The sequence below is a fragment of the Zonotrichia albicollis genome, chromosome 6, assembly GCF_047830755.1.
Source record: "Zonotrichia albicollis isolate bZonAlb1 chromosome 6, bZonAlb1.hap1, whole genome shotgun sequence".
Classification (NCBI taxonomy): domain Eukaryota; kingdom Metazoa; phylum Chordata; class Aves; order Passeriformes; family Passerellidae; genus Zonotrichia; species Zonotrichia albicollis.
Window position 1 is genome coordinate 514155 of NC_133824.1, and position 25057 is coordinate 539211.

Sequence of the window (25057 nt, forward strand, 5' to 3'; positions counted from 1 at the left end):
AAGACTTAGGGGCTCAAAATAGACTTTTGGTGTGATCCCAATTCATTTCACCATAATGCCCAGAACATGCATGTGCTATATTTAAATGTTTCCATGTAGAGACAGTTACCAGAATGAATGATGCCATCCTGCTGATCTCTGAGGTCATCAGCCAGGCCATTTAATCAGGTTTGTTTTTTTTTTTTTACTCAGTGCAGCTTAAACACATGCAGAAATCAGCACAAAAAGGAAGTTTAAACCACTACATCTTCAGTGTAATTCAAACAAGTCATCACACCTGCAAAGCAAAGCAGTGCTTTACATTATCCCCATCTTTACACTGCCTTTACATTTACCATTATCCCCATCTTTACCCTGTCTTTACATTTACCACTATCCCCATCTTTACCCTGTCTTTATATTTACCATTATCCCCATCTTTACACTGCCTTTACGTTTACCATTATCCCCATCCTTGCTCTTTGAGGGCTCCTATAAAGATATAAAGACCACAGCACAAGGTGCCATGCATGCTGAGAGCAAGCAAGCAGCAAACCTCAGGGCAGCAGACAAAAACAGATCCCCATCCATGTTCCCATCCAGTGCCTCACCCCCTGCAAGAGGTTTTGGGTGGGCAGGACGTAATTCCACACACCAGTCAAAGGGGTGGGAAGATTTTTTGTTTTGTTTTCCTAGCTGGTTTCACAAGGCCTGATCAGCAGATCATATACAAATACAAACAGTTAATATTCACAGAGCAACTTCTTGTACCTAATTATCAGAATAGATTTAACATCATTAATAAATATATAAAACAACATGATAAACTCACAGACAAAACACATCTCAAAGGTCAGCATTGACTGAGATATTCAGACGATTTGGTCGTTGCTTAAAGCACTGAAGAATTATAAGCAGATAACAATGTGAGTGTTAAGAACAGGCTCACAAAATACAAACTTAAGATCAATTTAAACTTTCTGCAAAGGCTCTGAACTGACCCTAGAAGCTATTTCAAATGACCTTCAAATGAAGGCTCCTGCAGCCATTGCATATTTGAGAATAAGCTCCTTTACGCTGTCTGTATCTCGGCACTTCATCCAGATCAGCTGCAGAGCAGGCATTCCCCAGGGACCAGCACACAGAGGTAAACATCTGTCCCAAATGATGCTGTCCTGCATTTCACACCATCCTGTGCTGAAAGAGGACATTGTTCAGTCAGTTCTTAAAAGTCTTGCTCTGGGAGACAGAGACCAACGTGCTCTCTCCAGGCTTCTCAGACCTGTCCCTTTACCTCTCCCTCTCAGTTGTGCCTCTGAGAAGGAGAGGATCAATCCCCTGTCCCACAGCACTGTTCTGAGGCTTGATTTCATAAGGTGCTTTTGCAGAGTCCCAGAAAAGGCACTAGAGCAGTGCAGCTGTTGCAATGTCAGACACACAGACAGAGGCGCCCGCGGCCTCTCCCGAGACACCCCTGTGCAAATCCAGAAGGGATGAGAGCCCACGCCAGGTCACAGCTCTGCAGCCCCATCACAGCAGCTCTGTTTCCCCCCATAGCTCTGAAAAAGCCTCACATTTCCAGGCCTTGCACAATTACTGGGGTGCCCCATTCCTCAGGCTGTCTCCAGGCTCCATTTGCTCCAGTGGGCCAAACTCGGGGTGTGTGGCCAGGGACTTCCTCTGCCCCCGCAGGGTGTGAGCGTTCAGCATCTCCAGCAGCAGGTCATACACTGGCACCAGGTTCTTACACTTCATGCTCAGGAGATGCTCCATTCCCTTGTTACTGTGCAGGAGAACAGAAAATAACTCAGCAGTCTGGTGCCAACAGTGCAGAGAAGAAAAACATGCTCGTGGTTTCAAGTGACTCCCTTTGTTAATTTGGATTTAAGAGGATTTAGCTGCTGTGGTCCCTGAGATCACTTACCACTACCAACAACATCCCAATGCTTTAAGGCTGAATGTTCTACTATTAGAGAAGCAGGTTTTGTTTTACACCACACAAACCCTTTCAGGAAATAATTGAGATGTATCAACACTATTGAAATGAAAGGAAAACCTCTTGGATGCTGTAGAGGCCCCATACTGAAGCTTTATGCAAAACAGGAATTTACTACATGCAGTTTACTAAAGACTACCTACCTCTCCTACCTGACTGAGTAGGAAGCCCTAATTACCCAGCTAACTTCAAGCACTTTGTTTACTCTCTGCATGTCCAGTGAGAGGATCTTGCAGTGGCTGCAGACTTTAAAATAATCTCTCTGTTATGCAGTAACATACAATGACATCTTGCTAGTTTGAACACTCAGTGCTGTATCATGGTTTGGACTAAAAATGTCTCTTGCCATTGCAGCCACATGTATTTATACTCCAGATGCACTCAGGGTTTGGGGTTGAGATCTAAGGGTGCTTGCTCAACACCAAATCTATCCCAATGGAACTAACAGCACACAGCTGAGCTGGTGAGTTGGGCTGGGAGGGGGGCAGTGCTCCCAGATAAACCAGGTTCTGCTACAATTCAAAAGTGTTAATGGGCAAGATGAAATTGCAGCCCTTCTCCCACACCCAGATCTCAATTATTTCCAGAACAAAGTCTAATTGACTGACCAGCACCAAGCAACCTAAAGGAGACAGGACACAACAAGCAGCCTCCAGATTTTGGCTGAGGGAGACACAGCATAAAGGGTCTTGGCTTAATGAGAAAATGTAAAAATTTTTCAGAGATTTGTGCTGTTTGTTCACAGCATGCCAGAACAGCTTCTGCAAAGCTGTGGCGTCACATCACAGAGCACAATCCAGGTGATGGCAGAGATCAGAGCCATGAGACAGGTTTAGCTCTGGCTGGGGCTGGAGCTTTTTCAAGGCCAGCTCTCAAACTCACCCCCAGCCCACAAACTGACTGTTAAAAAGCTGGATTTCAGCACCATCAGATCCCTGCTGCTGCCTTTGCTGTCCCAGGAAGTTCATTGCAAAGGTGGCCATCCCCTTTTCAGTGTCCCTACAGATGTGCCCAGCTCTGCTTTGTGTGCTCCAGCCTGGTCCCAGGACATCTTCCCTGCACACACAGTCCAAAGTCAAGCCATGAGACAGCTTAGTCAATAGCTGGCCTCTGGGTAATAATTTAAAATGACAGATTGAAAATCAAAACCTCTCTTTGTAGGATCCCCATTTCAGTCTGCTGTACCACAAGCAGAGATGGACATCTCAAAGGAGATTCAGAAACTGGAGACACTTCCCATGGAAAAAGCAGGAGCCTGGTATTGCTGCAGCATGAGTCACTTGGTAAAAACTCTGTGGTTCCATGTAAAAGACAACAAATTTGGTGTGGGAAAAACTTGGTCCCCAAAATCCACTTTGCTCTACCAAAGCCCACACTGCAAATCAGTTTTGGAAGAGATTTTCATTTTGAATGGAAGGGTTTTGATGGCTGGATGAAAGGCTCAATTTGTGTTATTGTTAAACATTTCAGGCAGACACATAATGAATAGTTTAATGTAACAAGGTTAAGACAACATTTTCATATCATCATGTCTTTGAGTGCCCGCAAGCACTTGAGCTTACTGCCTGTTTTGTTGTGCTGGGAAGGAAAGCCTCACAGTGACAAAGGTGCAGAGCAGCACCAGGATTCCCTCAGGAGTGCTCTGGAGCTCAGCCACCTCTTTTTTTGCTGTAATGAACAAACAGTGACATAACCCAAGTGTTACACACCCTCTGCAGACCGTACCTGGCCTGCCTGACGTGGGAGAGCAGCATCAGCAGATTGGCCAGGCGAGTGGTCTGCTGCTGAGAGGGGATGCCACTCTTGGCAATAACCCACACCAAAGCCTCTGTGACCACGTTGAGCAGGTGGTGCAGCTTCCTGTTGCTCTCAGGCTCCTCTGCTGACCAGTGGAACATGCCTAACCAGAGAAGAGGAAGAAATATTTGCTGCTGATAAGGAAGAAAAAAAGCTGCAACTGTAGATTTTTAAAATATGTAATATTTCAACAAAATTAGAGAAGATACATGCCCTGACACCCCCCTCAAGACTGTACAAATGATGCTCTGTATGCCACATCAAGTTTGAATTTGATGGTCCCATCATTTGCTAAGTGAGAAGTTCTTCCAAATCCTCCTTGGACTTGTTGCACATGAACCCTTCAGTCAGGTCATGAAGTGCTCTCCATTCTCCAGGGTTTTTTTCTCCTTGTGTTTTTTTGTATTATTATGATCTATAATATTATGCTTGTTCTAATCCCTTCTTGTTGAAAAAAACCCTTTTTTCCTGAGTATATAATAGGGAGGAAGGAGAACATGGCAGGGACACTGCTCAGAGTGACCCACTGGTCATGGTCTCCCTACAGATTACTAAGAGTGTCATAATAACAGCAAAGGTCTGCAGTGAGAAACCTTGAAAGTCAGCAAAACCAAATCAAAACAAAAAAGAAAAAAAAAAAAACAACCAAAAACCAAACAAAACAACAAAAACCCTACAAAAATACAATTTAAAAAAAAAAAAAAAGAAGAAGAAAAAAAAAATAAGAGGTTTGGGGATATGGACAAGGAAAAAAATAAATCATCACTAAGAAGGTCTGGAAACACACAATAACATTATTGATAAAGCAGAAGAGACCTGGGACAAGGGAAAGAAAAAATCTCAACAGTCCCTCCAGAGATACCTACGGAAGGACAGAGCTCCAGAACACCTTGAAAATTAGGGACAAATTATTAATTTTTGTCAAGAAGGGAGAGTAAAAGAAGAGAATGGACAGATCTTTTAAAACATGAACTTTGAAGAAAATATGGCTGATGAATGTGGAATTTGGTTGAGGCTTTTTGGTTGGTTTTTTGTTTTGTTGTTTGGAGTTTTTTTGTGGGTATTTTAGGGAAAAGAAAAGAACAGCTTTTGTTGTCTGTTGAAATAGTGGTCTCCACAGAATCATGGAACCATCTAGGCTGGAAAAACCTTTAAGGTCAAGCCCAGTCTTTGACCCAGCACTACCAAGGCCATCACTAAACCACATCCCCAAGTGCCACATTTTAAATCCCTCCAGGGATGGTGGCTCCACCACTTGCCTGGGCAACCTGTTCCAATGTCTGACCACCCCTCTGGTGAAGAAATTGTTCCTAACATCCAACCTAAATCACTCCTGGTGCAGCTTGAAGCCATTTTCTCTCATCATCATCATCATCATCATGGCTTTCCAACCACTGTTCCCCCAGCCTGTGTCACTGCAGGAGGACTTTGTGGCCAAAGTGCAGGACCCAGAACTTGGTTCTCGTGCTGTTGGTCCTGACCCATCAATCCAGCCTGCCCAGATCCCTCTGCAGAGCCTTCCAACCCTCCAGCAGATCAACACTCCCAACTCAAACAAGGGACAGACAAGTGGGATTGCAGCTGGACTGTTCCCCTTCTGTACTGGATTAAGAATTATGCAGCAGCTTCTTGCTGAAAGCACTAGATGCAAATAGCTTAGCTGCTATTTTGTTGTGGGATTTTGGTCTTTGTCAATATTGACTCTGAAATGTTCTGGGGAAAAAAAAAATTTTTACTGCAGGCTACCCTAAACTAGCAAAACCGCACCTAGTGTGAGAGGCTGCAAAGCAAAGCTCCTGTCCTGAAACTCACCCTGCAGAACTGCTGAGTAGTTCCAAGCATTTCTTACCAACTCATCACTGTTAAATAGAAACATTAAATAGGAACTATTAAGCCCCATTCATCATCACTCAGTTGAGTAACTAGTAGTACTAGAATTAAGAATTAAGGACATATTTGTAGGACTGTATAGTAACTTCACATATGACAAGGATCCACAAAGATAGGACCAAAATTTCCCATCCAAAAGGAGCCATGAGTCCCATCTTGTGAGAAATTATCAGAACTTGGGGTCTTTCATGCAGAACAGGACATAGCCCCTAAAACCAGCAAATTTTACAGCTTAGAAGTCTCCTGAGCAAAAGTCTTTACAATCTATCAGAGACAAATCCTTTCCCATTATTCTCTTCCAATAGTTTTTTATCATTTGACATTTTGGGTTTTTTGAGGCTGGTTTCCCAGCCACCCTCACAATGAAAGGTGCAGTTTTGGTGAGTATTAGAGGCAAGCACATACTCACTGGAATTGAGGAGGATCATTGCCTTGACACACAGATACTCCTTGTGCTGCAGCTTCAGCTCCCGGAACCTCGAGGTCATGGCCAGGAGCATGTCAAAGATCTCCAAAATCCCCTCTACACATTTCCCCTCATCCCTATGGAAACACATTCAACATGTTACCAAAAAAAGGAGAATTAAGGAACTGACTCAGACAGATAAAAGTCAAAGCATGAAGGAGGCTGCAGAAGGCCCATCTAATCTCATCTTTGGGAAGATTTAACAGGATCTGTCGTGAAATCTGAATTGAAAGTTACAATGGTGTGAAAGGTCAGCATTTATAAGAAACTGATTTTCTCATTAAAGTGCAAGCAGGATTGGCCATAAGTGTGATCATATTTATGTGTCCTCTCAGTTGGTATAATTCTGGATAATCAGTCTGAAATCCTGTCGTGCAGGACACAATATCACCTTGAATAATTTTCCAGATTTGTTTCATAAGGAGTTACCCACAACCAATAACATAATATGTGTACAAAATGGAGGCCTCGAGACTTGGTGAAAGAAGAAGGGTTCCCAAAATAAGTTGCTTGGAATAACAAGACCTTTTTAAAGAATAAAACAACTCTTGTCCCTATCTCCTGGCGCTATTTTCTGGGGAGGTACTGAAAGTTATTTGGGGTTTTGGTGGTTTTGTGGTTTGGATATTTTTATATTTGCAAATATTTATGGAATGCAACTTTCCCCATCTTGGACATGAGATGTGGTCTTATTTTCAGATCTGAAAAACACCCCAAACAAGTCATTCCTATTTGTTTAAAAATCAGCAGTGGCAAATCTCAAGCTACTGAAGTTGCTGTTCCAGTTTTTTTGTTAGTTTTGTTTTATATGTACTAGACTAAAAAAGGGATTAAGCTCTACAACAACAGTATTAAAAGGGAGGCTCCTTATCCTCTTTGTCACAGGAGATTTTTTTTCTCTGTAACATTTTTAAGACAAGACAGATTTAAGCACAGCAGTGCAGGAGAATGAAATAAATTTACTGGATCCCAAGAGAAAGGTGCTGAGCCTTCAGGCTGGAGGCAGGAACATGCAGGTTACACCACCTGGGGCAGCAGGTTCTGCCTGAAAAAAGTATTTTTTATTCCCCAGTTTCCTGTGTTCCTCATAGCAAAGAATATTGAGCTTTTATTAAGGGAATGAGATGATTATTAAGGTCCCTTCCAAGCCAAACCATTCCGGGATTCTAAGTTCAGCTTAGAACTTATCCTCTGTAAGATAAAAGCAGTCAAGTTACAGACCAGGTTCATGTAAGGATGCCCTGAATAAAATTACAGCATGCCCAGACACTTGTAAGCTCCCACTCTGCCATGTCTTGAGGAAATGAAGAAATACATCAAATATTCTCAAAACTCTTGAGCAATTAAATGTATTGTACATTTTCATCAATTTCTGGTCATTGCACTGAACAGTGCAACATGTCCTTGCATTGAATTTTATATGAGCAAATAATATTTATTTCCTCTGTTTTATAAATTATTTTTATAAGCCAATTTTACCTATCTGTATCTAATTATTGATTGCATGCCACAGAACTGGTGCAAATCTCAATTTCCCCAGGTTGAAAAGATATTTTAAAACTACCTAAGACAGTAGATTGCTTCCCTAACTTTTTACCAATGTGAAGCACAGGTCAAATCTTTCTAAGGTTCTGTAAAAAAACATCCTTACTAATCCATATTCTTCCTTCCTGGTACATGATGCTATGGAGAAATAATCTTTAAACTTGAAAACACTCGGCTGTAGCTTGAAAAAATATTCTTAGTATCCAACAGCAATCCCTCTCAGCTAATGCTCCAATGTTCACTATTACAGCTAACTATGAATTCAGCTGTAGTGGCAGGAACAAAACTGGCAGGAAACCTATTTAAAATAATTAAAATACTGCCTGAAACTGTATCTTCTTTTTAATGAGGGATGTAGGGACAAAAGGACAATGTAGGAGTGTTTTGTATTGACATTCAGCATATGAGACCTGGAACAAAGGGAACAAAATCACCAAAAGATGGGAAAAAATGAGAGAAGAAAAACGTGAAGAGAAACTTCACACTCAGTGCTAGAGGAGTTCAGGAATTTGCAAGTTCAACAATGCTTTTAAAGCTTAGCATTCCTTAAGCCCTGTAAGGATGTGGACCCTTAGGATGTGATTGTTACAAGCACAAGTAAATTATATTGTTAGATGAAGTATTAATAAGATCTGCAATGTTTAATCCTCTTCCCCACCTTCAACCATGCTAATTTGAAATGCTCTCAATAAATTTACTCCTCTTACCTGTCTAATACAAGGTCTGGTGCAAAAATCAGTTTCCCAGGATGGTCGATGGATCTCCACATCAAACCAATCATCAGAACTTCCATCCAGCAGCTCTCCAAGAGCCTCACTTGGTCATAGAGGCTGAGATCAATGAAGCCTAAAGTGATGCAAATAGCATAAAATAACTTGTTAAATGTCTGTTTTAATAAAGAAAAATGAGCATATGAGAAACAAAAAAAAGCCAGAAAGAACTATGAGTTGTGAAGATAAGGGAGCACTGACATCCACAGTAGCAGGCTACCCCTTGAAATAGGAACCAAAATATTTGCGATTATCATTATCTAAAAACTATTTGGAATAAAGCAGAGTGGTGTTTTAGTGCAATTAGTCCCATACAGCTGCTGAAACTCAAATGACTGCAGAGTCACCTGCTTTATGTTCTTGTCCTAAAAGATGTTAGAAGAAATATTGTGAGGGTGAGGCCCTGGCACAGGATGTCCAGAAAAGCTGTGGATGCCCCATCCCTGGAAATGTTCAGGCTGGATGGGGCTCTGAGCAGCCTGGGATAGAGGAAGGTGCCCCTGCACATCTCAGAGGGTTGGAACAAGGTGATCTTTGAGGTCCCTTCCAACCCCACTCATTCCATGATTCTGTGATTCATTTCTCTCCAGAACTTTTAGCAAGGCCTCAGATAACACTGCAGCACAGCCAGAAGGCAGAGACAAACACAGCCAACCTCTTCTCTTCCCCTGATTAAAAAAAAAAAAAATAAAAAAGACTAGGGAAAAAATAATGCTTAGAAGTTAGAAGTCAAAAGAAAAAATAGGAGAAATAAAATTCATACACTCCAAAAGATCAGAAGTATAAATTATCAATTATCAAAACATGGGTGGGAAAACAGACAGTTCAGTCAAGGAGGAAAACACAGATATGAGGAAGGGCTGCTCAGTGATCAAAAACAAGATCAGGCCACACTTTTCAAAGCTGAGCTTCTTTAGCTTGGGCCCTTGGCAAAGGTGCTCCATTTTCAGATGAGCTGCCATCTCTGATGCTGCTTGGTGACAAATCCAGGCACAGCCTGGCCATGGCAGATTGGTTTCCTGAAGTTCTTCCTGGTTGTCTGAGGTGTTAAAACACGCACAGGACATTTGGGCTGCCAAAGAATCTCTCTGTCAGTAATTTATACAAATGCTCCACGCATTTTAATCTTATTACAGGACTCAGCTGGAGGACAGTCAGTGACAGCCAGGGCTGACATGAGCTGGGCAAAGCTCACTTTTATCATCACTGAATGTGCTGCTTTCCAGAGCTGGGGCAGCCTTGCCTCTGGTTTCATAGCAGGGATAAACAGGAGCCAGGAGCGGTGCCTTCCCTCCTGGGCTCCACTGTCACAGAATTTACTGCAGAACACACAGCCAACAACAGATTATCTGTCACACACACTCATCATTTAAAACTGCTTTTAGGGAAATATTCATGGAAGTGTGAAACAGTACAGAAACTGACAGTGCCAGTTTCCTGGGAAACAACAGCCCAAAGACATTTCAGAGTATATTTAAATAAACATTTACACTGCCATGTACTGATTTCTCTAGCACAAACAAGGAATTATCAGGTTTAAAGACTCTCTCAGCTGAGTGATGTCAGACCAAGTCCCAGGGTTCAATCTCCAGGTCCTTGAAGATCCAGATTTATCACGGATGTCATCTGCTAAATTCACATTATCAGTGGCAGCAGTAGGAGCTGTGGCCATTGAGCACAGCTGTTAGAAGGACTCTAATTCTCTTTTTCCTAAGAAATCTCATGCTCCAGAGGTGCAGCACAGCAAACAGCCACCACAGCTTTCACTGCAGCCTCAGGAGCCCCATTTTATTTCCTCCAGACTACATTAACCTAATAATTTTTCTCTGGTTGTATTACACATCCTTTAGATTGTGGGCTCTATTTCTTATAATTTAATTATAGATTGCTAAGACAGAGAAGAAAAAAAAAAAACTTGTGCTGGATGTGTAAAACCTAGGAAAAGACACATTGCTCTGGTCAGCAACACACTGGGCTGCATAATGAACCCAAATTTCAATACTGTGACAACAACTTATTGATCTGCAATACAGGTTCAGCAATGAACCATGTAAACTCTTTTAGACTAGGTCAGCAAAGCAAAAGGCAATTACAGAAGCTGTGTTCTGCTACCTGACAACTGAGAATTAAAATACTTGGAATTCAGAAGGAAAAAAACCCAGATGTCAACTTCTATTTGACAGAGCAACAAAAAACATACTGCATTAGGCTGAAAGTCCAGAACAAAAATATAGCCACAGAGTAAAATTCATAACAAAAGACTGTCATTAAATATTAAACACAAAAAAACCACAAAATACTAACATGCTTTTTCTCCTATTTATGCAAAAAGTTACTGTTAATACAACAAGGATTTTTTTTCACCTCCAGTGAGTGTAAAAATAATATCCAATAATAACTTTGAGAGTATCAGAATAATATCCAATAATACCTTTGAGATGAAAATGGACTTCTAACCTGAGTACACAAAAGCAAATATTCAGCTTTTCAGAAAGTAAAATTACTGCTCACTGGGCCATTAGTCAAGAGCTCTCTATTTTTCCTAAGATCTTACCTCTAGGAACCAGGCATGGGCATGATCACCTTCATGCAAGAGTTTTTGAAAAATGAAATTCCATGTCCTGATCTTTAGTCATCACAACTTTTTAATAAAAAACAAAATATCAGTCTACATTGAAGTCAATAGTCCAACTGCCATGTGATACAGCAGTGTCACTTATAGTTGGGTGTATATTAAACATCCCATCTATTTTTGGCATTGCTCTAAAATGCTTTTTATTTCTGTTCTCTGTAACAGGAGTGATTAGAAAAAACACAGAGACAACAAAGTGTCAGCATTCCCAAAAACTGTTTTGAAGGGGTTTGATTGCTTCAATGGGTTTTCTTCACACAGTTCTCTTACTGCCAAGAAAAAGTTTTTATTTCTTACTGCCAAGAAACCGTTTTTATTTCTATTTATTATTACTTTTATTTCTATTTTATTTTGTTTATTTAGTTCATTTTCATATGTTGAAAATAAACTAAAAGTGCCCTGTGCCAAAATTGAGGTTGGTTTGGAAATTGAAAAACCATTGACCAAAACCAAACCAAACCATTGACCAAAACAAACAAAACCATTGGTCAAAAACAAACAAAACCATTGGTCAAAAACAAACAAAACCATTGGTCAAAACTAAACCATTCCATTGACCAAAACCAAACCAAACCGTTGACCAAAACAAACAAAACCATTGGTCAAAAACAAACAAAACCATTGGTCAAAACTAAACCATTCCATTGACCAAAACCAAACCAAACCGTTGACCAAAACAAACAAAACCATTGGTCAAAAACAAACAAAACCATTGGTCAAAACTAAACCAAACCATTGACTAAAACCAAACCAAACCATTCCATTGACCAAAACCAAACCAAACCATTGACCAAAACTAAACCAAACCATTGACCAAAACCAAACCAAACCATTGACCAAAACCGAACCATTGACCAAAACCAAACCATTGACCAAAACAAACCAAACCATTGACCAAAACAAACCAAACCATTGACCAAAACAAACCAAACCATTGACCAAAACAAACCAAACTCCTCACCAGGAATCTTCTTGGCCCAGCCGATCATGTGCACCAGCTCCTTGTCCGCCAGCTTGGTCAGGGACATCATCATGGAGGCCTCGGTGAAGGGTTTGCTGGGCCTGCTGACCAGCACGTGGGGCGGCTCTGCCGCCAGCAGGGTCAGCACGAACTGCTCGGGGCTGAGGGCGCTCAGCAGGATCTCCTTCACCCTCATGGCCGCCTCGTTGTACCTCCTGGCCCTGCCCAGGCAGTGCGCGCGCTCCTCGGCGCTGCGGTGGCTCCGCAGGATCCGGTACCCGCAGCGCTCTCTCCTGGAGCCTGCCACGAGAACCACACGTTGCATTGGAGAGATTTTCCCCACAGAATTTTCCTCCCTTGTGTAAACCCAAATGGCTCAGGTTTCTGTGGTCGAGATGACCCCAAGGTGTTAGAAAGTCTTTTTTCCCAGCCCCACGACCCAAGAAAAAGTCAAGATTCATTGGTTCTGCTTTTCAAGGCTGTTTATTTTTTCTTATCTATTATATTCTTTCTCTCACCTGCTGAGATCTATCCAGCAGGTCAAGTTGTGACACAACACCTGCCCTGGGGGTAGTGTTAACATTTTTATGCTAAGAACTACCTGTACATTATTTACAATATTTTTCCAATACCTATCACCTATGTTAGACCGTCTGTCTCTACTCTAAACCAATTAAAAAGTGTCACCATCACAGCAGAAAATGGAGGACAAGAAGAAGGAGAAAAAGGACAGGACAGGCCCAGATTCCTCCATCTTGCCTCTTGAGTGGCCCCATTCTAAAACCCCAAAATTCCCCAAAAAACTGTCACTTTTTCACCCTGTGACAAATTCACTATCATTCTACTCAAACTCTCGTGGTTTGTAAATCTTCATACAAAGTTGTTAATTTTTTCCATGGGCTAAAAATCAAAGGCACAGGTGTTTTTGACTCTGTGCCAAGGTCTCTGAGCCCCCTGCCAGGGTCTCAAATCACCCAGGGCATCCAGAGGAATGTCCTGGGTCCCAACACAAATGTCTGGGGAGAAGGAGGAAAACCCCTTAATATTGGCTGTTGTAATATTGAACATTAAGTTTCTAGGACATTCAGCACGGACTTAACTTTGTCCCTGCTGACTTCAGCTGAGGGGTTTTGTTTATTCTGCTAAACAAAGTTTAAAAATGTTTGGTTTTGAACCTCAGTTAGCTCAGTTTAAAAGTCCAGTGGAAAACTCTCATTGATATCAAAAATATATAAATCAGATCTTTAAAGGCAAATAATGATAGCTGATTGTAAATTTTGCTTTATATATAATCTGGAGGAATAAAAAACTTGAAAGTCTGGGCCGGGTTGTTACAGATTAGATGTTTCAGGAACGAGCACAAGTGGGCCTCAGAATTAGCTGGATGTTCAGCCAGGGATTCATAAGATTCAGCCCATTTTCTGCCCATACCCCAAAAAGCCAGCAGAAATTTCTCCAAAGGGAATTCAAATATCTACAACTAAGAGCAAACACCCTGTGTGGAGTTCTGTGTGCAGAAGGCTACTTCTGTTGCAAAGAGAACTGGTCCTCTACATTCCCAGATTTAATTGTTTGTTCTGACAAATCTAAACATTGTCCAATACTTGGTCAGTGTTATTGGTAGCATCACTGTTGCCTGTTTTTGCATAGCTTCCAAGGAAAGAGTCTAAGAGCTTCTCCAAAACCACAATATTAATAAAATAGTCAGCTACAGTTCTACTTCAGCTAGCAAAGAGGTCCAAAGATTAGCCAAATTAAACATAAGGGCAGTGGAGGCACAACAAATTAATTTCAGATGCTGTTGACAAGGCTTTGTCTTGCTAAACAAGAGCTCAGGCTCAGGCGGAGGTGGCTTTCAGGTCACAGTCCTGTCACACCTTCAGCAGCTGCCAAACAGCATCTGGGTCAGTCTGTGGGAGGGGTGGATGCAAAGGCCACTCAGGAACAGCCTGACTGAATAAGGACCAACTGAGTATTCCAGGATTTTCAGGATGTGAACTTTTCAGTTGTCCATGGCTCTCACTCTCACTTGCTGCCTGTTCGGTAAACCATATTGGATGCAGGGGAAAGTTAAAGAAGTTCTCATTAAAGAAGTTCTCAATATTGGAGAACATTCTTTCCCTGGAAATCCAAGAGATTGGAGAAGCCCAGCAGGCAAAGCTGTTTGATGAACAGACCTCAGGCACAGAGCTATCCAAGCGGGATCATTTGGAATTAGTCCAGCTTCAGGTCTGCACCATTTGGAGAAAGGATGGTTTTGCAACTTTGAAAGGGATGTGGGTAGGATGAAATGGGCTGAATGCAGACAGGAAATTTGCACAAATAATGGATTGATGGAAATAAATAATTTGTGGAACCAAATGTTTAGCCAAATGACAACTAGCTAGAAGCTGCCAGAGCAGATGAATAGCAACTAAGGGAAGGTAACATACCAGCAGAGACAGACAGAGCACGAGACATTATCTTATGTAGATTCATGGAATGAGACTTGATGAAAATACCCAAAAAAAGGTTCCCTGCAGAACTACAGAAGTAACAAAGCAATTTCTCCCACCATCAGTCTGGGCAAATCCTTCCTGAGGAGAGTCAAAGGCCACCAAGGCATAGAATATTTTCTACAAAGACACCTGGATCACGTAGTGAACTCTGTGCTAAGCCTCATTTCTTGCCTAGTGCACAAAGGTCAAGAGGAAAATCTTGAAGTGGTTTGTAAGCTTCCAAAAAATACTAGAAATATTTCTGTTCTGAAATCTTGTAATGCACGGAAAGTATGTATTTTCCATCAGGGAAGACACCAGGAGATGCCCAGGTACCAGGTGCTCTGCCCACAGAGATGCAGGGCTCTGATCTCCACAGCATGAGAGGGACCATAACCACCAAGAAAGAAAGCACATTGTTTTCACTGTTTAGAAACCTGAAGCACATTTCCCAGGGGCACCTTGAAAAACAGAACAAGAAAAATAGCAAAGGAAATAAAAGCCATGGGCAGAATAGAGTAAAAATTTTCTTGGGTTATGCAAAAATACCAAATGCTCTGTGACATGTTATCTGAGTTACCCTTTCCAATTCACTGTTGTAATGATCTTTAAATAATATTTTGTAACCTATAAATATAACTTTCAGCTTATATAAATATACAGAAAATATAAACACACAGATAATTGAGCAGATACTTTGATGAATATCAAAGAAATTAAACTTGGAAGCAATTTAAAAAGAATTTCAACATTCTGTTCTAATTGAGAAAATCTTGAACAATTTCCATCTGCACAGCTGCACTCAGTGCTTCATCTAAAAGATAATTCAATCAGGTTATGATTTTGAGAGTATTAAAGATCTCACAAGTTGTGGAGGGTTCTTACTGGGAACTAGCAAACCCCTTTAAATTACTTTATGTTATTTAACTGCATCAAGTTTCTTATATAACCAATTAATTATATATATATAAATATAAAATATGCTCAACTTAAAACATTTACCAAATTTCTATAATAACATTACCAGTCCAGAAAGGCAGACTAGGAGTATTACATCTCTGCGTAAAAACTTGCTACTAAAGAAATAATAACTGATGACAAAACCAAGGTGGGAAAAAACCCAACCAAAGCAGATTCTGAGTTATTTGCAGTGGTTTTTATTCACCATATCTTGCCAAACAGAAGTAGGCTGAATGAATGAGTAGTGTGCATAAAAGATACTTAAAAGATATACCATTTATTAAAACTTTCTATATTTCTGCTTGCATTTAAAGTAAAAGAAAGCTACATTTAAACTTTCTAGTCACCAGTCTTTCCAGTTAAAACAACAGCTTTCAACAACATAAAGGAACTTCTTTTCTTTCTATTTAAATCCAAAGTTTAGGCAGGACCAAGAAATTCTACTTATATATATTTTTAGCATACAAAAGACATGTATAACTGTTTATAAAACTATATGTTATAAATAATTATTGACCAGCCTAATGTTTTAAGTACAGAGATGTGGATCAATGTGTGTAAAGGCAGAGAAATAAAATACATCTTCCCACATTAGGGGCTATCTATTACTTTGCTACAAACTCCCTAACTGTTCTTAATATCTAATATTCATTTCTATAAAGATAATTCAGCCAATTGCAGAAGTGCAAAATGATCAAATCCCTCATTCCTCCTAACACTCTCATTATTTAGAGCTATTTTGTGCAAGAAAATTGCTGAATTCAGCTGAGAATGCTGGGCCAAGGGCAAGACCTCGAGCTGCAGCACCACAGACCATGAGTAAATGACCCCAAGATATAAGAAGTGAAGCACATTGGAAAAAGGTCATTAAAATGAGCCTGTTGTTCACTCAGCCACAGCAGGCATTGCTGGCAGTGAAACACACTATTTTTCAAGCTTTGCAAATTCTCTGAAAATCACAAACGCTGTCTGATATGGTAGGTAGCTATGTGGCATGTTGCCCTTCACATTGATTTTGGTCCCTGGCAATGGCTCATAAAACCAACCAGGTCTGTAGCAGCTGCAGATTCTACCACTGGGTATTTTATAGTCAGTTTTTGAAAGAATCTGAGGGTAAACTTGCTCCAGTACACACTGGTAAATCATGATCACTCCAGCCACCTTTCAAAGCAAATGCAAATGTTCTGGTGAGTACACACTCCAGAGCAGGCTCTCAAATTGAATTCTCAAGAGTGGAGCCACTGACAAAGGAGCTGCTGTCTGCCTGTGTGCACATGAGAATGTGAGCAGAAATTCTAGTGCTTGCTATAAAAGCTGAAATTCAATTAATACATTTGATGTCCAGAGAATGCCTTGAAACATTTTGTCCCCACTTATTTTCTGTGTGTAAAGTACTTTGGAGTATTTCAGCTGTCCACAGACAGGAGAAAGGGCCAAATCCTGAACCAGCCCACAGAGAAATCTGTTTTCCTCCCTGCAAACTTGTCAAATTATTCAAGAGCAGCATCTCTCCATCACTTGAGTGTGGCCTCTCAGCCTCCTCACTCAGGGCTGAAAGGAGCTTCACCTTTGGAGCAATTTCAACATGTTGAGAACAGACACATGGGGGAAAAGATACAGGAGCAGTGCAGAGGAGGGAAATGAAAGTCAGGGAAACTGAAAACTCCTTGTGAAAGAAGGAGTTTTATTTGAGCCTATTTATTTTATTCTATCTGAGCCTCAGGAAGCAAACCAAAAGCAAAGCAGGGGATTGCTGATCTGAGAGTGAAAAATGATGAAGCAACTCCCCTCTTCTTCACTGCCTTTGGCAAACAGTCCAAGTCCATTTCAGCTCCCCAGCTAAACACCAGAAGGTTCCAAGGGAAGATCAGGTTTATCCTGGTCTGTTTTATTCAAGTTTTCTGGGCAGAGCTTACTGCAGTTTTTCTGTTTTCTTTGTTCCTAATGATAGTGCAATTTTTTTGTTAATTATTTTTCTATCACTGTTAGGAGTCCTACTGCCAAACTTTAGCAGTATCTTCCTTGTTTGGAACAGCAGGGAACAGAGATTTCCTGCAGAGGAATTGGCAGATGCAATGTCTATGACCCATGTGCTTTTGGCAATGATATATGAATATTTTTATATGATATATGAATATTTTCTATTTTTCATAGGAAAATCCAGTATCACCTCAATACAAGGCACCCCAAGCTGGCCTCCACCAAAATACCTGCGGCTTGTTTGGCTGAATTTTTCACATTTCTGAAGGTGATGACATCCAAGAGAATTTCAGACCATAAAGCTCTAGAGCAACACTTTTCTACCTTCTCCTTTCATGGAAGATGGCCTGTACTGCTTAATCAGATTTAGGCACACAACCTTGTTTTAAACAAGTTCTTAAGTGTTTTCTCTTGAGTTGTCTATTGATAATATGCAAAGCAAGGATTTTAAGTTATGATGGGAATGGTGCAGAGATTTTATGAAGAGCTCTCAAACTACAGAGCGGCAATTGAACCTCTTTTATCACTTCTGCTGGACACAAGTCTCCACTGAGCAGAAATGCACTCACAAACCATTCCATCCCATCCAGGGCTTTAGCAGATGTGAACCAATCCTTTCTCTAAGTGACCTCAGAAAGGAGCAGAGACGCAGAAAAGCCTTCATTAAAAACAAAGTGTTCTCTTTTATGGCTTTCTACAATACAAAGTTTTTATTAAAGCACGATTCTTATAAGAAAAAGTCTGGGAGATAATCACTCTGGTTGTAGGAAATGGCATTTACATCTCATGCAAGAAATACTGCCTTAAAATCTGTCAGCTTTAAATGTCTGTCACCATGTGTCCATACACCAGCATTGCTCACAGCTGCCACTTAACTCATCAGGTGACTCAGACAGTTCTGAGTAATTTTTATGTTCTTTTTTTCTGAAAATAAATTGTTCAGATTCTCAAATTAAATTCTTGAGAGTTTCAAGCTTTAGTGCTACTATTTTAAAAATGAATTATTTAAAAATACAGGGGGTTTTTTCAGTTATCATTTCAATCTTTTTTTTTTTTCTGGCAAAGTCATCAATATCCTGCAGACAATCATTATGGTAGAAAAAACATGTTTATGAATATGTGACAAGATTCAAGGGAGCACAGGTTAGGACATAAGTGCATACTATAATTTATTACTTGTAATACCACAGTGCCTATGAGGTCTAATCACACACCAGGACTTTTTGGACAGCTAGAATAAAAGGATTAATTTAAGGCAAGCACTGTGGAGGTCTACCTTATAATATCATTATGGAATCAATTTTTACCAAACCTTTCCAACTCCAGAACAGGGGCTTTATAGAAAGCTCCCTTGGAAAAACTTTGAGCAAAATTCTGAGTCATAAAAATGACCAAAAGACAGTGGCACCATTCAGAAAGGTTTTGGAAGGAATCTTATTTGCAGGCATAAGGCTTTCCTTGCTGGAGGTAAGACCAAGCACCATTAAAGCTGAGATGGACCATCACTGAGGGAAAAGACAGGAGCTTCACAAAGAAAGAAGCATCTGACTTGAGCAGAAGAAACTAAATGTACTTGAGGAGTACAAAAATAATTCAAGGAACAGTTGAAATTTCAGTTCTGCTCTGGGAGTTGTCAGCTGGAAATGAACAGGGTGACTGCAGTCACAACAGATCGTGGAGTGATTATGAACTGCCAGCAGGATGTTACCTTGGAAAAGGCAAATCTGATCCTGGGTGTGAGCAGAGGAAAGCTCCTGCAGCAGCAGAAATGTGTCAGTGCCACTGCAGGGAGGAGAGGCACCAGAATGCTGCCCATAATTCTGGCCATCCAAGTGAAAATTGGGTTATCTCTGCCTAGAGCAGGTGGAGGGACAAGCTACCCTGATGACTTCCAGATTCGTCTACTTTCCTATTTTGCAAGAGAAGTTTTCTTGCTTTACTTAGCCAACTAAAACAAAGGTTGTGAAGGTTATGATGCAGTCCTTAAACAAAATCAGGCTGTTAACAACAAAGAGAAGAGGAGCCTCTATGCTAAAAGACAATGCTGTTGCAAGAAAAAATGGACATTAATTGTTCAGCAATAAATGCAGGCTGAAATTCTAAACAATGTTCCCAATGAAAGAAGTCGTATTTTACAAACAGTCCACAGATCAAAGCTGTGGGAGGATGAAAATGGTGTCTAGTTTTGAAACAGAAATAGGTGTCTGCATTAAATGGGATGAAACAAGATGCATGCCTGCAAATCATGGAGAGCCAAACACAGGGACCTTCTCCTGTGCACTCCAGTGTTCTTATGGGTTATTTTCCCAGCCTGTTTCTATTACACACATTGGGGAATCTACAAGAAACAGCAAACCTTGACTGTAAACATACATTAGATTGAAACGTTTCTCAAATAATTTTCTTCTTAAAAGTAACTTTGAAAATATAATCTATAAATTATCAACTGCATTGAAGTCATATTGCTGTAAGTACTAGACAGGGAAAAAAGAAAAGGCTGTATAATTCTGAGTGGTGCAGTGACAAACAGTGGTGGCTCACTATTTCTTTTGGTGGAAGAGCTGTGGGGCATCATGTGAAGACAGCTTGTTCACAAAAGGAGCTGCCCTCCCAATGCTTTTCCCTCACTGTCCCACCAAAGCCCCCCACAAAAACCTGGCAACCAGAGAGCTTGTTCTTCAAGGGATGGATGGCCAAACTGCTGAGGAATGGTGTAGATGCTAAGTCTTTGTACGGTTAAGAAGAGGGATAATGGAAAATATCATTCTAATAATGTCATTCTAATAATGTCCCCAACCACAAATTTTTGGAAGCTGAGAGTTGGCAGCAGGAGTTTCACTGAGGCACCCACTCTTGCCACCATCAGAGGTGGAATGCAGGGTTAATTCACTACTGCTCTGATGTGACACTGCTGCTCCTGCAGTGCATCCAAGCAGCAGAGCGCAGCACAGGCTCCTTCACCCCACATCAGCAGAGGCTGCCTCTGGAAGGTTCTGGAAGCAGCAGCTCTCGATTTCCCATTCTGCATGGCATGGAAGCAGCTTGCCTCCCCAAAGCTCTGCAGATGTTATATGGTTTTCACTCTTAACCTACACCTTCCAACAGGTTTGAAAATGACAAATCATCTTCAGCTTTAAGAATCAGTTAATTCCTTCCTACAAAACCTTTCTTTAGTTATTGTACCTTCCTGGGATTCCAAGGGAAAACAAGATAGAGAATAGGCTGAGGGGAAGAAAAAGCCAAAACCAGCAAAACCCCAGCTGAGAGCAGAGGCATGTCCAACTCACCACATTTCATCATCCCCACTTCGTAGCACTTGCGCAGCCGGCACGCCTGGCAGCTCTTGCGCCGGTTTTTGTCTATCGTGCACTGGTTGGTGGCTGGGCAGATGTAATCGTTGTGTCCTGCAGCAAGGCAAGAAGGGAAAATTTAACATCTCCAACCATCTTGGTCATCTCCCAAACCAGGAGTGTTCTCAACTTTAAACAACTCAGTTTTTTTGTGTGCATGTATCTAAGCTCCATTAATTTAACTGATGCAAAAATGAATATTTGTCCTATATTTTAAACATCAGCCTGTGGCCTCAAGATTACCCAGACATCATTACTCAGCTTTATAGTGGTGACTGTCAGATAACCAAGCACCTTCTAAAACCAACTTATTTTTCATTTTTTGAAAATGGAACATACACTCTTGTGGAAATTTCCTCCCAATCTCCAATTTTGTACTGTATATTGGGAGTCTATAGCTGGCAGATACCTGTCACAGATATATTTTATGAAAAATCCTTTGGCTAGGATCTTTTCTCCTGAGAAGCTGAGAAGCTCTAGCTTCACCATGTTTTGCTGCTTTGGAATGTGATTTGGAGAATTGTTACCCAGCATGTGAAATTGTTTTTACTTCCTGACCAATGACAGCCACCTGTGTTGAGGCTGTGAGCAGTCACAGGATTTTATTATCATTTCATTCCTTTTCTATTCCTTGCTAGCATTTTGATGAAATTTTTTCTACTATTCTTTTAATATAGTTCTAATATATATTATATTAAAAGAAAATTATATATCATAAAATATTAAATCAACCTTCTGAAACGTGGAGTCAAGATTCTCATCTCTTCCCTCATCCTGGGATCCCTGTGAGCACCACCACAGATACCAGATTTTCTTTTTTTTTTTTTTCCTCAGCAGACTTGAAAAGAGCAGTCCTGCAAAGATTTAAGTAAACTACAGCTCTATTTACTGAACTCTGACGTGGGGAGTTCCAGGAATGAAGAAGCCTTTGGAGGATTGACCCTGGACCAAAGTTAACCAAAAAAAAAAAAAAGGCCAAGATAAAAGGAGAGTGGTATGAAATAATGCATGCTGCTACTACAAAGAAAAGCACAAGGAGAGGGTGTATGTTTTAGATATTCTGGACAAGTGTTTATCTTACTTTGATCAGTTCTCACTGCAGCCTCTTTTGTTGTCTTCTTATTCTTTCCCATATCACCGCGTTCCCACCCAAACCCCTTTAGGTTACTGTCGTTCATCAATCAATAATCTGGTCCAAAGGTTTATTACTGTAAACTGGACTTGGGTACCCTCCTGGTGTAAATACAGTTGAATAATCTCCTGTCAAATAGTGGAACTATCTCTTGCAACAACTACCAAAGGATGCAAAAAATATTCACTCATTTACTTTTCTTAATATCTTTTCTCTCAGGCTGCTTTTTCAATTGGTTTTGATTTGTTTTTTTTTTTTTTCCCAGCCAAGAATAAGATCAGACAAAAATACAGCTACTAGAGTGATTTTTTTTTTCTCTTGGTGAAAATCCAAGAGTTCACGTCCCCAAGAGTAATTATTTAACTGAACCATTGTGACTATTGCCATGCAAAATTAGAATTATTTTAACCTTGAATTTTTGAATGGACAATTTTAAAAAGAAGAGCTCATGTTACAGTTTGTCCCATTTCTTACTGGCAGATACAACTGAAAAACAAATTACTGTTTATCACTCTTCACACAACATGGAGGGAGAGGAGGAAGAAACACTGTGTTGCACACAGGACCATAAAGTGTTTTAAAGCTCTTGTGGCCTTGGGATCATTTAACTTGCAGGCAGATGTTCAGTGATGTGGGACAGACTACACTACAAACTCAGACAAGCCAAGGAGACCACACACAGTTGCTCAGTCATATTTCTAATTTTAATTTCATTAATAAGGCCAATGTTTTGTTCTATGGCAGGCCCAGAAGTCTTTTATTTTAATACACAATATCCTGCATAACAGGCATTGCAACTGAGTGCTCGATAAGTGTTTTATGCCAAGAACTGGCTTTATTTTATGTGCCTTTTTTTATTCTTTCATTTGAATTACAAACACCACTACCTGACAGAGTACACTGAGGTGTACAAAAGACCACAGTGGGTAACTTGCTGCTGGCCCAAGTACATGTGAGCAACACAGATCAGGGAAAGCATTGACTTGACAGAAAACAACTTGAGATCAAATTCAATCTCCATTTGTGACAATTGGACACAAAGGTCTCTTCAATTATTTTAGAAATTCACAGAACTTGCACCAGCTTGTAGAAATTGCTATCCACCTGTGCAGAACCTGCACAATGAATTGAAAAGGCAAAACAAAGTTCTGAATTAAATTTGATTCTCCTAGGGCACCATCTCTGCCATACTGAGCGAAAAGAAAATACCTGAAGATTCCTAAAGGCTCTGCAGGCAGAAGTGGGAGAGGAACAGTAAAGATCAAACAGCAGCAGGATTCTCTGCATTGGCATCCACATGTAGCAGCCAATGTCAATAGAAATGATTTTCCACCAAATGACCTGAGATGAGGCCAAAGATCAGGATAACTAGGCCAAGGTTAAAGAAAATAAGTGTCCAAATCTGCAGTACAGTGCCTGTGTGACTTCCACTAGCTGTGACAGCAAATGTGGCGCCTCACACTTAATTCACACTGCAGCCATGCAGCAAACTTGAACTAAATACCAAATATTTAAGAATTTAAACATGGAAGTGGAAGTCTTAGATAGAGAGGCCTGTCAGGGTAGGAGATACTGCAGTGCAGGCTCTGAGGGTGGAGGGCTGAGCATTAATGATTATCAGGTTAGCACCTGATATTTGCTACACATATTTTTCCATCCTCCACAGTGTGTGGATATTGTACACTGTGACTCAACAGCTCCAGGCAATAGACTCTTGTCAAGAAGAGCTCCCAGCAAGCAAAGTCTCCAGATAATTGCCTACTCCTACTGTGCCTATGATAACTAATTCTCAATTACTACAAATCAGCTGGGCCACAACTCCCACCAGATCCACAGGTCTGCAGTGCCATCCCAGTGCTGCAGGGCCTCACTGTGCTGTGCACTCCACCTCTTCTCTACAGAAATCAATTCCTCACCCTGTAACATTTCCAGATCTTGATAACAGCAGAGCCAAGAGATAAAGCAGCCAAATCATGTGCTGCTCTATTTTCAGCATGGAGCACCAGACACCAGGATTTCAGAGCAGCTCATTACTAGGTCAACTGTTGCAGCCCCTGGTCACATGAAACAATTTATTTAAGCAAATGATCAAAACCTGTTTGTCCTACCTTGAATGCTTCTTTTAAAAAATGCTTTGCAGCCTTCACAGGACCAGACCCCATAGTGGTATCCTGAAGCATAGTCACTGCAGACTGCACAGAAGTGGGCATCCTTTTTTGAGCCAGGATTATTTGCAATTGGGCTTGCACAGTCATTGCCATTAGTTTTTCTTTTTAATGTTTCTCTGATAGAAGAGAAAAACATCTGTTATAAAAGAGGAAAAATTTAAACTGCACTGCAAAGCGTTTCATAATTTTTCATTGACTTCTATTCTCTCCCTATAGAGTCTTCACATTCCTGAAGACAGGATAGTGTGAAACACTGCCAAGCCTTTTCTGACAAGATAAAGCATTTAAAGCATGTAGTCTGATCCCAGTGATGACACACTAGAAGGATTTCGGCATAAACCTGGACTGCTGCTGAGTCAATCAATGAACCCTGGGAAAAAATCATACAGAATGCTGATGGGTCTTGAAAAATTATTGGAAATAGAAAGTCCAGGAATTTGTGGACCAAGTGGATTTTGCCTCTTGAGAGCTTTACATGGAAAAGGAGAACTCAGACAGCTCAGACTGGTATTATAAATGCTACAATGGACAGAGCTGCTGTTGCTTTGTCCTGTTAGTAAGGCAAAATTACAACACACATCCATTCCCAATGCTTCATCCTTTACATGAGGCTTAACTCATTCAGTGACATTCTGGAGACAAATAACTGAGGTGTGAATCTCAGCCTACAAGATCAGCTCATGATGTTTTCTGTTCAGCCCACGTTGATCACCCTGATGCTAAACAAAAAGTGTGAATACAAGAAGAATGAAGAAACACAATGAATAAAATACTTCCATACGTTAAAAAAATTGTTGCTCTATATAAATTAGTAAGATATAGACATCCCTGAAGTGTTGCAAACAACTTCAACATACAGGAACTATTTTTCATAAAGGGATTAAAATTAAAACAGGAAAAACCATTAAAAAACAGCCAATTCCTGACACCAAGATCCTGTAAACAAACAAAAGA

The 25057-nt window shown here is 40.6% G+C and overlaps 1 protein-coding gene across 5 annotated transcripts in view; it reads right to left on the reverse strand.

Moving 5' to 3' along the window:
* Positions 1-169: 169 nt before the first annotated feature.
* ESR2 (estrogen receptor 2) overlaps positions 170-25057 on the reverse strand; it is a 38539-nt gene continuing 13651 nt past the window's right edge. For 4 of the 5 annotated variants that reach the window (XM_074542226.1, XM_074542223.1, XM_074542228.1 and 1 more), the window contains exons 3-9: positions 24044-24219; positions 20741-20857; positions 12037-12336; positions 8381-8519; positions 6072-6205; positions 3701-3875; positions 170-1762 (exon numbers count right to left, since the gene is read on the reverse strand). In XM_074542226.1, the coding sequence (XP_074398327.1) occupies positions 1573-1762; positions 3701-3875; positions 6072-6205; positions 8381-8519; positions 12037-12336; positions 20741-20857; positions 24044-24219 (1231 nt within the window). In that variant the 3' untranslated portion in view covers positions 170-1572. The remainder of the gene's footprint in view (positions 1763-3700; positions 3876-6071; positions 6206-8380; positions 8520-12036; positions 12337-20740; positions 20858-24043; positions 24220-25057) is intronic. The other variant, XM_074542225.1, reaches the window with a different exon arrangement.